The 14,154-nt window shown below is 31.1% G+C and overlaps 1 protein-coding gene across 5 annotated transcripts in view; it reads left to right on the top strand.

The window, feature by feature from the left end:
* The window catches only part of LOC107443073 (serine-rich adhesin for platelets), an 80,447-nt gene extending 67,220 nt beyond the window's left edge, over positions 1-13,227 (top strand). For all 5 annotated transcript variants that reach the window (XM_043046393.2, XM_043046395.2, XM_043046396.2 and 2 more), the window contains exons 9-17: positions 844-1,073; positions 5,256-5,408; positions 6,332-6,536; positions 6,626-6,718; positions 8,130-8,299; positions 9,264-9,446; positions 10,110-10,189; positions 11,318-11,419; positions 12,381-13,227. In XM_043046393.2, the coding sequence (XP_042902327.1) occupies positions 844-1,073; positions 5,256-5,408; positions 6,332-6,536; positions 6,626-6,718; positions 8,130-8,299; positions 9,264-9,446; positions 10,110-10,189; positions 11,318-11,419; positions 12,381-12,565 (1,401 nt within the window). In that variant the 3' untranslated portion in view covers positions 12,566-13,227. The remainder of the gene's footprint in view (positions 1-843; positions 1,074-5,255; positions 5,409-6,331; positions 6,537-6,625; positions 6,719-8,129; positions 8,300-9,263; positions 9,447-10,109; positions 10,190-11,317; positions 11,420-12,380) is intronic.
* The last annotated feature ends 927 nt before the right edge of the window (positions 13,228-14,154 follow it).

Genomic DNA, 14,154 nt, shown 5'->3' with positions numbered 1-14,154 from the left:
TTCTAGGATCTTGTAATCTGAGCTGCACACGATCATTCCTCCTTAAGATTTCATATCAGAAATGAACTGAAGTTATGAAACTAAAAGTTAGTATATTTCGCAACAGAATTGGAGCACCCTGCAAATATTTGGAGATAATATATGTAACCACACAGCGTAGATGCCATAAGGAAGTGCTGACAGACACAGGTCGAGTCAGCCCTGCCATTAGAAAAGACGTGTCATTTCTATTATTAATATATTATTACAGTTTGATTAGTGTTCCTTTTTATTTACGAATTAACATTTATTATATTTCACTGGCACTAAATTTAAAATATATTTTCCAGAAATAAATTATAATAAAAATAAAAATTATCCAACGATTTTGTTTTGTTGACCATTTGGCGCCCCTTTGTGAGTAGCGCCCGGGGCATGATGCCCCCCCTTGCTCCCCCCTCGCTACGCCACTGGGTGACCACTTGGATCAGTCCGCATAGGGACCTGTGCGGTATTGGTCCTCGTTAAACTGTTCTACCGTAAAGTGCTCGATTTCGCATGCTGATCGTCGGGCTACCGAAGCGAAGCCATCCCTTCTGCAGAGAATCAAAATTGTGATGGCATGTCTTCGGATCATCCTCAGGGGTGTCTCCCAGACCGTCGCCAATAGTCTATAGTGCAGCTCTAGTGCGACGTGAATGAGCTACAGCTACAGCAACTATCCAAGTATTTCAAAAGTGATGCACTTTAAATTTTGCGTTTTAGTTGTTACTAAAATAAAGCTATTTTCTTCTTTTTAGTTCACTTAAATTTAGTTTTTCAAATTTGATTTTATTCTGATATTTTAATATAATTCAATTTCAGGTGGTGGAAAGTGGAATTCTGAAACAAATATCATCAAGTGATCGAAAAATTCAAGAAGCTATGTTCGAGGTGATAACATCGGAAGCGTCGTATCTGAAGAGTCTGAACTTTCTTATAGAACATTTTGTCCAATGTCCAGATTTCGATGGTACTCACACAAATGTTCTTGATAAGAGAGAAAGACATGTCCTCTTTTCTGATATTCAGCCTGTGAGAGATGTCAGTGCTCGGTAAATAAAAAGATTATGTTATTTTTTATTATATTTTAATCTGATTTAATTATAGCACAATAAAGCAACGGTTCCCTATTTTTTACCACTACAATGTTTAATTTATATCTATTTGCACATCTGACACTGCTATCTAGGTAAGTAAGGTACTGTTTCCTATCGTATTTTCTTCACGCTAAATCGACTGAAACCATGCAAGAGTTAATAGCTCAGAAGTTACAAGGATTATTATGTATATTTTATTTTATAACCGTCGTTGAACAGCCGACCCAAATTTCGGTTTACGACTATGTTCAACTCCGTAGCTAGCCTTATATTTTTTAACCCAATCCAGAAGACAAGGGAACTCCTGGATAAAGTATTGGGGCGAAATTTGCCTTCATGGAGGACTTTTTGATGGAGCTAACCCGCATTTGCGTTACATGTAGAGGAAGTCCACGAGAACCTCCCACGGTTAGCCTGACGGCAAGGGGACTCAGCACTGTGGTCGGTGCAAGCCAGATACGGAATTCGTATCGACTAGCCATCGCTGGGATACGAACCCGGTTCATCTCACTGCAAGGCGAACGCTTTATCCCCCGAGCCACCGCGGCTCGGTTATTATGTATAAAATATATTTTTAATTCGAAATTATTTACCCTTTTGACATTGCTGTCTAAGCAAGGGAGGTATTGATTCATGTATATTATTTTATGCTGAACTAAATCAGACCAAATTTAGGTCGATAAAATAAATAATTAAAAAGTTATATGGGTTTCATTCATAAAAAGTGCAATTTTTTTGTTTTTACACAGTAATTATAGCTAAAAATTTGTCGAATTACAAATACCTAAGAAATTTTTTTATCTGAAGCAAACTGTTTTAAATTTTTCACTTGGCGGCAAAAAGATGCACGACGTCGGGTAGGACGTTTAAACGATTTTTGAGGCTTCTAGTTGAGGTATGGAGTATCGAGATAAAGTTAATGTCTTTATTCATTTTTTTTTCTTGTCTCATATTATTACAGAGCACGAAAAAAACGGACAAACAATTTTGGATTTTAACTTTTCTAAAAAATAAATTAACAGAATATATCAAATAATAATGAGAGTCAACTTTAACTGATAAATAAATTTAATTGGTTTCAAAGTGGCCGACTTTTGCAGAGAAGCGCAAAAGCTATTGACGTTTTCAGCAATGGGAGAGATTCTTTTTCACTGATGAGAAGCTCTTTACTTTCCAACGAGTCCATAACTCTCAGAACGAAAAAATCTGGTCTGTAGGACGCTCCGAACAGCTTGTCAATTGTTGAACATAGCCGAAGTCAAAAGTTGTTTTTGGTCTGTGGTCGAATTTGCGAAAGTGGCAAAACACCTCTGTTTTTTGTGAATGAGGGTTCTAAAATAAATCAGAACATGTACCAACTGAACATTCCATAAGCTATTGTATTTCCGTGGGCAATGTAAACTGGACGTTTCAACAAGACTCCGCAGCTCACAAGGTCAGAAAGAAAAGAGACATATTTTCCGGACATGATATCATCTGAAGAATGGCCACCTTACTCGCCAGATCTCAATCCTATGGGTTATGGTCCATTTTAGAGTTTAGGGCCAGCAGGAAACCTCACAAAATTTTGTACTCTTTAAAGCAGTGGTTCCCAACCTGGGGGCGATAGAGCTTCTCAAGGGGGCGATAATCCTTAGGGGGGCGATCAGGGGGCGACGAGTACTCAAAAGATAAAAATTGCTAATAATATTAATAACAAAAGCTATTTGAGATTGAAATTGAAAGTATGTATGAAACTTATGGTTCTGGCGTAGACAAAGAATTATGATAGTTAAAAATTTAAAAAAAATTCAAGTGCAGGATCGTTTTCGTCATACGTTTTGGTATTGCAGGCTGACATTTAATAAGTCACTCTGTTTTTCTGAGCAATAATACTGTTTCCAGGCGTATTGACGAGATGGCCGCCGACGTTGAATCAAAACTCATCAAATTTTTGAAAGAAGGTAAATTTGCGTTGCAGATTGATGAATCAACTGTTTCGAATTCCTGCTCCTACATACAGCTGTGAGATGGCTTTCAAAAGGAAACTGAGCCGTTTCTTCGAATTGCTGGATTCGGTTACTGAGTTTCTCGACACCACTGATCCTGTTTTAAGTGAGAGTTTGAAGCAACGCAAGTTGGAAACTGCGTACCTCACAGATATTTTCGAAAAAATGAACGAAATCCAAGTAAAACTTCAAGGAAATAAAATGAACATTATCAAGGCTATTGAATCATATCTTCATTCATCGCCAAGTTTGATATCTACAAGTCAACATTGGTCGCAAAGAGCTAATTGCAATTTCCAACTCTTAAAAAGTGTTCAATGGCAGATATCGAGATTCTCAAAAATACGGTTACGAGTTAGCTTGGGTAAAGCTTTTATGAACACTTATCCACAATTGTGGAAACAAACTGAGCCGCTTCTAATCTCGTTCCCGTCAACATATTTAATGGAGAGAGGATTTAGTTCTGTCTTCCAGCTGCTCACAAAGCAAAGAGATAGGTTGGACATTTGCTTCAAAGGAGACCCGCTTTTAAATCTGACGAGCATAAAACCTGACATTCAAGCTTTAACTTGAAATACACCAAGCACAGGGCAGTCATTGAAGTGGTAAAAATGTACTTTCTCCCTCTTCATTTTTTTTCTCAAATTTTAGTTGTTAACGTTTTAACTTTTTCTTGATTACATTAAAATATGAATTTAAAAAAATGTACTTTTGTTTTGATTATTCCGTTTTAAATATCATTTCTTTTTGAAAAAAAAAAATTGCACAATTTTTTTTTAATTAATAAAAATGACAGGATAAATGTGCCTCCTTATTTGCATTACAATTTAAATTAAAATCAAATAACATAGCATATTTTCAGTGTTTGGTTGCTCACAAGCAACAATGAATGGTTTTTTGAGCAAAAAGAGAAAGGGGCGATATGTGTCAGCCAACCCCAAGAGGGGAGCGATGGTCCACAAAAGGTTGGGAACCACTGCTTTAAAGCAATTGCTTCTGTAGGAATGGGGTAAATTAAAGCTAGCCAAAGGTAGGTTGCGGCCCGTTGTTGAACATTCTGCATCGCTGCAAAAGGCGGCCACTTTAAAACTAACTGAATTTATTCATTATTAAAAGGTTACTCTTGTCATTGTCTTTATATTTCGTTAATTTTTTTTTTAAATAAAGTAATATTTATTTTTTGTTCGGGTTATTTTTGTCGCATCCTGTATATGGTAGAAATGTACAGATAACCTAATCTGCTTAGAAGAGCTATTTTTACGCTCTATCTTTAGTTTTTACTTGGATTTTTAAATAAAATTTGTGGCATTCTTTATTTTTTATTTATTTTTTTTTTTTTATCAAGATATTTTTTGATGTAGTTTTTCTAACTTGCACTTTTATCTACTCAAAAATTCTGCCGAATTATAAGTAAAGTTCTTTCGCCGACTTACATTTTTTTTAATAGAATGCTAAGCGGCTAGTTCATGCTAATTTACATTATTTCATTATACACTTAACTAATACAGCGTTAAGAACGAAGTATGCTCGTTATCATAATCTAGTGCAAAAGCGTAGTGGGAGTTTTTTTTCTACCCGTAATCTAGACTAAAAGCGTAAATGAACGGAATATATTCGGCTATAGTCTATAAATAACGTATAATATAATTTCTTGCTCTATGGTCTATAATAGTCAGAAAACATTAGTATCTTCTTTGGAAGGGGGAACACTTTTAGTTCATTTTCTAAAAGAGGATGCAACGCTGAATCTGTTAAAATGCTAATTTCATGGATTCAGAGCAATGCTGAAAGCTGAATGCAGCAGGGGCTATGTGGAGCAGTAAAGCTAAGTATTCAGTGAAACCAACTAGTTCGTTTCCACGAACTACTTGGCTTCACTACTTATGGTTCCTGAAAACGAACTAGTTGACAGCGGTCGGTTATTGATTAAAAATCAGCTATTTTTTAATTCTGTTTTAAAAGATATATTATTGTTGCTCATTTAGCTTTCAGCAATATTGAACTGTTGTATATATATATTACTAATTTTACAAATTTTATGTGCATTAATTAATATTATTTTTGCATTATTTTAATTACAGTTTTATTTATATTTTATATATATATATTATATGTTTCGGACTTTTAGAAAAAATGTATTTTTTTGTAGCCTTCTAGCTGATTTGGAGAAAAGATGGCTAGAGAATATTGTTCTGAGCAATATTTGCGACATAGTATGCCAGCATGCTAGTAGTTATTTTTCTGTTTACGTTAAATACTGTTCCAACCAACTTTATCAAGAAAGGACTTTAAAGGAACTTAAGTGAGTTGTTTAATGTTTTCATAAATACTAATCAGGGAAAGGGCATATATNATATATATAAAACCTAAAATTAATATTTAGGCTATTATATTTCTTATTTTATCATAGTCCATTACTACATTATCATAAGTGCTTAAAGTCTTGCGTATTTTCCAGACTTCCAACGGTTTTTAAAAGTTTACAGCTTGTATGCAGCATGATGATAAAATAATGTCAGGAATTTATAGATTAAGAAAGTACTGGAAAAATTCGACCAATTTTGGTAGTCATACTTTAAAGAGCATTTTAAAAATATTTTGAAAGTTTGATAGGTATCATCATAACTTTGGTAGTAATATATAAAGCATGAAATTAATGAATATGTAATCAAAACAATTATAAGAAGTCCAAAATTAATTTAATGCTGAGGGAAAAAAAATTGAAAATGGTAGTTTTAAATTTGCTAATATTTTTCAAAGAATAAAAGCATTTTATTTCTTAACTTCTGTTCTTTATGTTTTTTATTTTTAAAATACTGTTTCTCATAATATGGAATAAAAATTTGTGATAATATAAACTTTTTCTATTGTTTTGTACTCTTAATATCTGACATTTATTTTGTAATTACAAATGTTTTTTTTGTAATAAAATTTTATGAATGAAGCATTAATTTTAAGTTGCAGAATTTTGTCAGTATTGCCAAATAGTGAATAAAATGTAGTGAAAAAATATGGATTATTAACATGCTGTTTGCATTAAAGTTAAAAATAATAGTACTTATGATAGACCTCATAGCTCTCCACACCTAATATCAGAATTTTCCTGAATTACCCATCCTTTAATTTGCTAAGTAATCTATTTCCAATTTTTAAACTTTATGTATGCTGTAGAAATAAATTAAACATAATTTTTGCTCATTTGGTGAAGTATATTTCTTTTGACAGAGAAAAGAAAACAGAATTTGTTACTAAACTGAAACAATTAGAATCCAGTTCTGCTTGCCAAGGATTAGACATGCATTCATTTCTGATGCTTCCAATGCAGAGAATTACACGCTTACCTTTGTTAATTGATGCCATTTTCCATAGACTACCTCTAGAATCTCCGATCTATGACAGTTGCAAAATGGCGTTAGCAACTGTGAATAAGGTGAGAAAGAGTTCATAAATGTGCTCCCATGGTTTTTTCCATTTATAAATTGAATCGCTTTTTTATAATTCACATTTATCATTGTGCAGCTTGTAGCTGAGTGTAACGAGGGCGCCAGAAAGATGGAACGGATGGAGGAGATGTTGGTCATCAGTCAACACTTAGATTTTAGAGATTGCAAGGTATTATTAGCTATTTACTTTAATTGTGTTACAGCATTAAATTTATTCTACAGATATTCTCAAAGAATATAATACGGAGCGCTTTTTTCAAATTCCAATCTACAGTGTGCAAAAAAAAAAAGGAAACACCTTGGATAACTTTTGATCTAATGATCATATTTTCATTTACTAAGACTCACTAAGAAAGCCCTAACCTTATATGACTTTTTTAAAATTGAGAATTCCGAATACACATCATTAAATTATTTTATTAGTACTTTAGAATTTCTAACAAAAGCCATAGAATCTAAATCTGCCGAGTTAGATAAGAGGTATATTTACTCAGAGAAAATACGTTTTTGTCTCTGATTTCGTAACTTAATATGTCACCTGCACTAATATTAATCAATATATTTTAGATTAGGCCTTCAAACCATTAAAAGTGCTAGTATTTTAGATCAAAAGTTATTCTGTTTTTTTTTTTTCCATATCGTGTAAGTTTATTTTATGGAATTATTCATTATAATTATTTCTTCTGCAATTGAGCATTATGCATTACGTTAGCTTTTTTTTTTCTTAGTTAAATTCTTCATTGAATAATTCTCAACTGTGTGTCTTCTAAACATAAATTTACAGATTTTTATTGCATCATCTGAAAAGGTTGCGTAGAAAATATATTAAAACATAAAAGTTATAATTTTAGTTTTTTTTGTGCAATAAATTCAAATAATTTTTGAAAAAAATTATTCCTTAATTTTTGTTTGATGTTGTTGTTAATTTACGTCGCACTAGAGCTGCACAATGGGCTATTGGCGACGGTCTGGGAAACATCCCGGAGGATGATCCGAAGACATGCCATCACAATTTTGATCCTCTGCGGAGGGGATAGCACCCCCGCTTCGGTAGCCCGACGACCTGAGCGCGAAGTCGAGCACTTTACGGTAGCACAGTTTAAGGAGGACCATTACCGCACACCCTCGGTCCCTACGCAGACTGATCCAAGTGGTCACCCACCCGCACACTGACCGCAGCCAGTGATGCTTGACTTCGGTGATCTGCTGGGAACCGTGTCTTAACGATCAATCCACTGTGGGACAATTTTTGTTTGAAGTTAATATTTAAAAGCAGAAAAGTTGGGCAATCAGGTAGCGTGGTGCAGAGATGGGTTGATTACTGCCACCATCTGCTCTCTAATCTAGATTGCAATAGTGTAGTGAACCAGTATTATCATTAAAGATGAATCCCAGACCATCAACAATAGTTCACTTGTGTAGTTCTAGAATATATCAAGCAGATTCAAAGAATTATAGTTTGTTTTTATCATTATATAATTTTACTTATGTATAAAGAATAGCTAATTTTACTATTCACAATATATATGCATTTAAAATTAAGGTATAGTATTTATTTTAATTTATATTTTATAAAATAGGGTTTAGGGCTTCTATCAGCTTCCCGTTGGCTTGTTAAGAAGGGAGAGCTTGTTCAGTTGATGCTGGATGGTTCTTCCAGAAGAACATTTGGCCGTAGTACTCGATGGTGCAAGATTCAACTTTATTTATTCCTCTTCACGGATTTGTTAGTGGTAACAAGGAAAAAGAGGTATAGCTATCTATTATTTTTTATTTAATAAAACTCTCAATGTTAAACTTTTTTTCTACCAATAAATCATTTCAATATAAATTTCTCAGAATACCTATTATACATACATATGTATATAAATGAGCAGCAATGGCTCAAAGGTTATGCACTGAGCTGTCTTTGTGATGGGGTTTGATCCACAGTGAAGCTCACCTAGTTTCATTATGCTGGTAGGCAAGTAAATGTGGCCTGCGCGCAATACTGTCCACATGGCCACAATCAAGCCGTTGATATCGGAACATGACAACCTGTCCCACAACGGGCTATTGCGGGAATGTTTTATGCTTTACTTTATATACATAAATATCAACATAATGGAATTAATTCAAAACTTTTGAAATTGACTTATGTCACTGTTTTATTTCTGTTTATCTCTATAAATTACCTATTAGCCATTGCACAACGCAATTGTATTGTAAAGCAGATTCTTATTTACGTTTAAATTTGCATCACAATTACAATTCACGTTGGTGTTCTCTGAGCACCACTCTTGTCATATATTTTTAGAATCCTTGTTAAAAATTTAATTATTAATCAATAATATAGTTTAAGTTATAAACAAATATAGTAAAATTTTCGATTTAAAAATTAGCAGATTATAGTAAAATAGCAGTTTAATAATTTTTACTCTTATTTTTTTATTGACAATCTTTTGCAACTGTATTAAAACTCAAATCTATCTATCTATCTATCTATGTATATATATGTATTTATATTTAATTGCATTTATTATTTTAAGCACACACTCATGAAAGGGCAGTANTATAGAGAGAGAGAGAGAGAGAAATTTTATCATTCAGTATCTTATAAAATTTTGAATTTATTTCAATTATAGCATAGGAGAAAAACTTTAAGATACGCATTATTGTATGTTACCATTTTCTCACTTTACTTTTATCAATAAAAATTTTTTTTTTCTTTTCAGTGATGAAAATTATTCTGTTGTTGACTTTTGTCCCAGAAACATGCTTGAAGTTTTAAACATGGATGAAAATATGCCTCCATTACCAATGCGTTTACCATCTAGTTACAGAAATATCTTTCGATTGACATTGCTGCATAACAAAGAAGGAAAAGAAGCTGAAATGTTTTTAAGCTGCTTGTTAGAGTATGTGTATCAAACTGTTTTTATTTTACATATAAATTGTCATTTCTTTAAATTAGTTTAAATTAAAATAGCATTGATCGTAGAGCTAATTTGATGAGAAAAGAGATTACTATTAATTTGGTCTTATAATACAGTAATGAGAATATGTTAGAAAAGATTTTTTTCAAAAAATGGAGCTGAGGAGCAGGTGTAGTGAATTTAAGAGGACGTTATAGTGCAGGAGAAAGTTTTCATGTAAATTCTGTCTCACCTCCATTTATTATTTTTTTTTTTTTTTAAGTTTATAGAAAAGTAAGTACAGGTAATCCTAGAGTAAACTCACAAACACTCAACAGTTACACTGCTTGGTTTCTCCTTTACAAAATTTTACTTTCCTTTTAAACTCTAAGATATGGTCTTTTATGTATAAAAACAATAATTTTGAGTGCCATGCATTAATTTAATCAGAAGTAGCACATTTTAAGATATGTTAAACTATGGGGATTGTGGCTATGAGGTTATACGATAAAAAATTATCCTGCCTTATTTTTTTTTCACATTGTGGCTGGTAATATTCCCATCCTTTCTAGCATTTCCATAATTTTCTGGGAGCAAACAATATGGTTTAACAAAGTACAAGGACAAATTTATTTATGTACTTATTTCTATTTCTTTTTGTTTTAGGAGTGATCGTACAAGATGGATGGATGCTTTAATGCCTCCAAAATCTGAAAATCCAGATGAAAAGATATATGAAAAATGGGGTAAGTAAAAATAGTGGTTATGTTTGAAATTAAATAAAATATAACTAAATTATACCCTTGTATTTTAAGCTATTGTTATGTTATAATTTTATAGAAATTGTTTAACAATGTACCTATGTTATAATAAGCAACATTTATTTTTAGTTAAAAAATTGACCTTAATATTTAACTTAACCTTAATAAGTGTAGTCCCAATTGATAGTTTTTTTTATTTGTATTTATAGAAAGAAATAAGAAAATTTACTTATCAATACTTAATTCAAAATATTATACTTTTATTTATACATTATTTTATATATTTATATATATTTTTTGCCCTCAAATTTCTTGTAAATTAGTCTTGTAATTTGACTTAATTGTTCAAATTTTTTTCCTGTGTGCTTTTATGTTCAATGTTCATTGCAGTGTTAATTTACGTTCAATACTTTCATTGCAGGAATGACGCTCCTTTGTCTCATCCTCTGCACTTAAATTTAAAAAAAAAAAAAAAAAAACGGAAATTACGCTAAATCTTGTTGATTTTACTTTAAAGCGAGTATTCCTGTAAGGCGAGTTATCTTGTCCATCAAGATAAAAGAATTAAATTAGGCGGTATTTTTTTAATTGTAGAATTATTTTAATACCTTATTACTCTACATGCTTTCAATTTGTAGTTTTTTGGTGTATACCTGTAAAAAGAAATAAGAAAATTTACTTATCAATACGTAATATTCAAAATATGCGTTTACTTCCTACCCTTAAGTTTCTTGTAAATTAGTTTTATAATATCGTAATTTTTTTTAGAAAAACTAATCCATCGCATGTTACTGTTTGATTTAAATATATCAATTAAAAAGTTAGAATATATTTTTGGCAATATTTTAGCAAGGAAATATAAAATTAAATAAAGAAAAAGCTCTAAAATTAAGACGTAATGTAAAACCAATTTGCTATTGGAATATATTAGAGTATGAAAATGTCATTAAATATTTATTGTTTTTATTTCGACATCATATATGAACTGAGGATTTTACTGAATTAGCTATATTTTACTGCTGCAATTGTTACAGGTCTTTTTGCAAACTAAACTGCAATAATAAATCAAACTTGATTATGCATTTATTTAAAGATTTTTTTCTCCCTTTTTAGAATGCAAACAAGTGCAATGCATACATGTTTATAATGCTCAACAACCAGATGAACTGTCTTTGGAAGAAGCAGATGTGGTGAATGTCTTCAGGAAAATTACTGGTAATTATTTTGCATTTGCATTGCTGTTTTCGAAAAGTGCAGAAATTATTTTTCATGGTTAGTTTATGCTTGTGATTCGGAAGTAAATTCTGGCTATAATTTATAAAGAGAAACTGACATAAAATATTATTTTTGTCACTTGATTGTGAATTTATGTATTTGAATAATCAATAAAGTGAATTAATATTTCTTATAAGTGGGATGGTTCAGTAGTGGACTATCATTGTGAAGAACCGGGGTTCAATCCCTTATGGTGGCTTGAAACTCACCCAGCTTTTCTGGGAAGTACAGACAGCCTATGTACAATGCCAACCCCATTATCAAAATCATTCCGTTATTCATGAAAATGTATAGCCCAATTTCCCAGGGGCGGGGTAGTCTGGTTGGTAGGGCATCGGGCCCATGTCCAAGAGGTTGTGTGCTCGATCCCCGCTGGCCGTAAATGGTGACTGATGCCTGTTAAATCTGTCGAGTCACTAAGTCCTCCATGTTCCCACAACAAATCGTACCTCTTGGGGTATTGATCCAGGAGTTTCCTTGTCTTCTGGATTGGTTCAAAATTACAAGGCTGCAGAGTTGAACATTGGTAGTCGTAAACCCAAAATCGTGTCGGTTGTTCAATGACGATTATAAAATAAAATGAAATCTCCATGTCTCTAACTGGCCTACAAGGAACTGTTGCAAGAATGTTTTACTTTACTTTTTATTCCTGAATGAAAATGCAATAAAACATATTTATCTTGTTAAAAAAAATTTTTTTCCTGTCGTTTTTTTAATTTTTTTTACATATATTCTGGAAGAATAATTATCATACTTTATAGACTTTCTTTTTTTTTTTTAACTTATATAAATTAATATTTTGGCAATTTTTTGAATGAAATTTCCACAATTACTACACTATATTTTGCTACATTTTTTAAAACAGAAAGTATACAAGTAATTTTTTATATTTTTTTTATAGGTTGGTTTGAAGGGGAGAGAATTCGTGATGGCGTGCAAGGATGGTTCCCATGCTCACATGTGAGAGAAATAGTCAATTCTCACGTGATAGCTCGTAATTTGAGGCAGAGATATAGACTTTTGATGCTTTCTCGACAATATCTAGAGGAACAATACAAAGCTCAAGTTGCCCAATCTAAGAAGTGAAGGTGGAAGTATATTTAATTTCAGGCTTGTTATATACACTTGCCCATTTCATCTGCCATATAGTGTTTGCCATATTTTATGGATCTTACTAATATGTATATTTGTATTTTCGCATTTGTTTGTAATTTTAGCTCATTGGTGTAATATTTTTTAAATATTTTTTTATAACTTTGTCTATAAACATAAAATTTGTTATTTGTGTTTATATTAAGTTTTATATTTATTATTGTACATAATGGTTCAGTATTTTTTTTATTTAATTTTTTGATCTCATATTAATTTTTTGATGGATTATATTGACTTAAAATATATTGATCAAAACCAAATTTATTGTTAAAAGTTTTCTTTGAATTATCACTATTGTTTCAGTTTTTTTTTTCTGTTTTGAATTACAAAACAATAAAAATAAAGATACTTTCGATTTAAGGAAGATATTTATCAGTTTTAAAATATATGTACAAGTTTTGTAGAAATGACCATTTCGTTTATGTTTAATGAAAAAGACTTTTTTAATTAGTTTTAGAAAGTGATTTAAAAAAAAGTTCTAATCAAATTGTTTTATTCGTATATATATAGTTGTCACCTTTAATGTATATTTTTAGATACCTTATCAAAAATGAATTAAAAATCACAAATTCATTTTCGAGAAAAGAAAGAAAAAATCTTAAACTAACAAATCAACCTAATGAAGATGAGATATAAAGAATCAAAACCAGTTTGATTACCAGATAAAGTTTGGAAGCGTTAATGATAATTTTCCATAAACCATTTTTTGTATTCCTGTAGCCAGTTTCATAGTTAGTTAGATTTTGATTGCGTTTTGTTGTTCCCTCGCGGAAATAATTATATTGATCAAACCTCTGATGTGTATACTTTTTTAATCTCATTTTTGATGAGAATTCCAAAAATATAGATAAAGGACAGTGATTACGGAATAACCTCTACATTTATTTAAGAAGTTGCATGGTATTCTAGTAGCATTTCTAAATTAGTACATGGAAAATTGTTTTCTCTTTTACCAATACATGACATTGGAAAATAATTTTTTTCACAGGGTTAGATGAAATTAAAATTGTAGTTGACATCAGCTATGCGTATGAAAGATTTTGTAAATCAATAAAAGGCAGTAGATGTGATCAGTCAAATTTTAGGGAGCGAGGACAATGATGAATAAAGAATGCTTTCTGTAGAATATTATAATCTAAAATAAAAAGATCATTTTAAAATAAGTTAACAAATAGTATTTTAATGCAAAGAATTACTAATATGTTATTCTAAAATCTTTTATGTTCTAAATTAAATGATATAAATTACATTTGATGACTTTGCAATGTTCCTAAATAAACAGCATTTCTTTTTTCGTTTAGTAAATTGATTATATTGTTTGAATTGATATTTGTATTTATATATCAGTATAAATAAAAATATTATATAGCTAATAATATTATATAGATTGAAATAATATTTTAATCAAAAGTAGATTAAAAATAAATCAGATGGTTTTTATAATGATTACTTTACTTAAGCTCAAAATTTGTTATATTCTAAGTTAATTGAGTTAAGACTGGATCATATTATTTGTTACCTTC

The sequence above is a fragment of the Parasteatoda tepidariorum genome, chromosome 10 (genome assembly GCF_043381705.1).
Source record: "Parasteatoda tepidariorum isolate YZ-2023 chromosome 10, CAS_Ptep_4.0, whole genome shotgun sequence".
NCBI lineage: Eukaryota > Metazoa > Arthropoda > Arachnida > Araneae > Theridiidae > Parasteatoda > Parasteatoda tepidariorum.
This window is presented reverse-complemented; position numbering and strand designations above follow the sequence as displayed.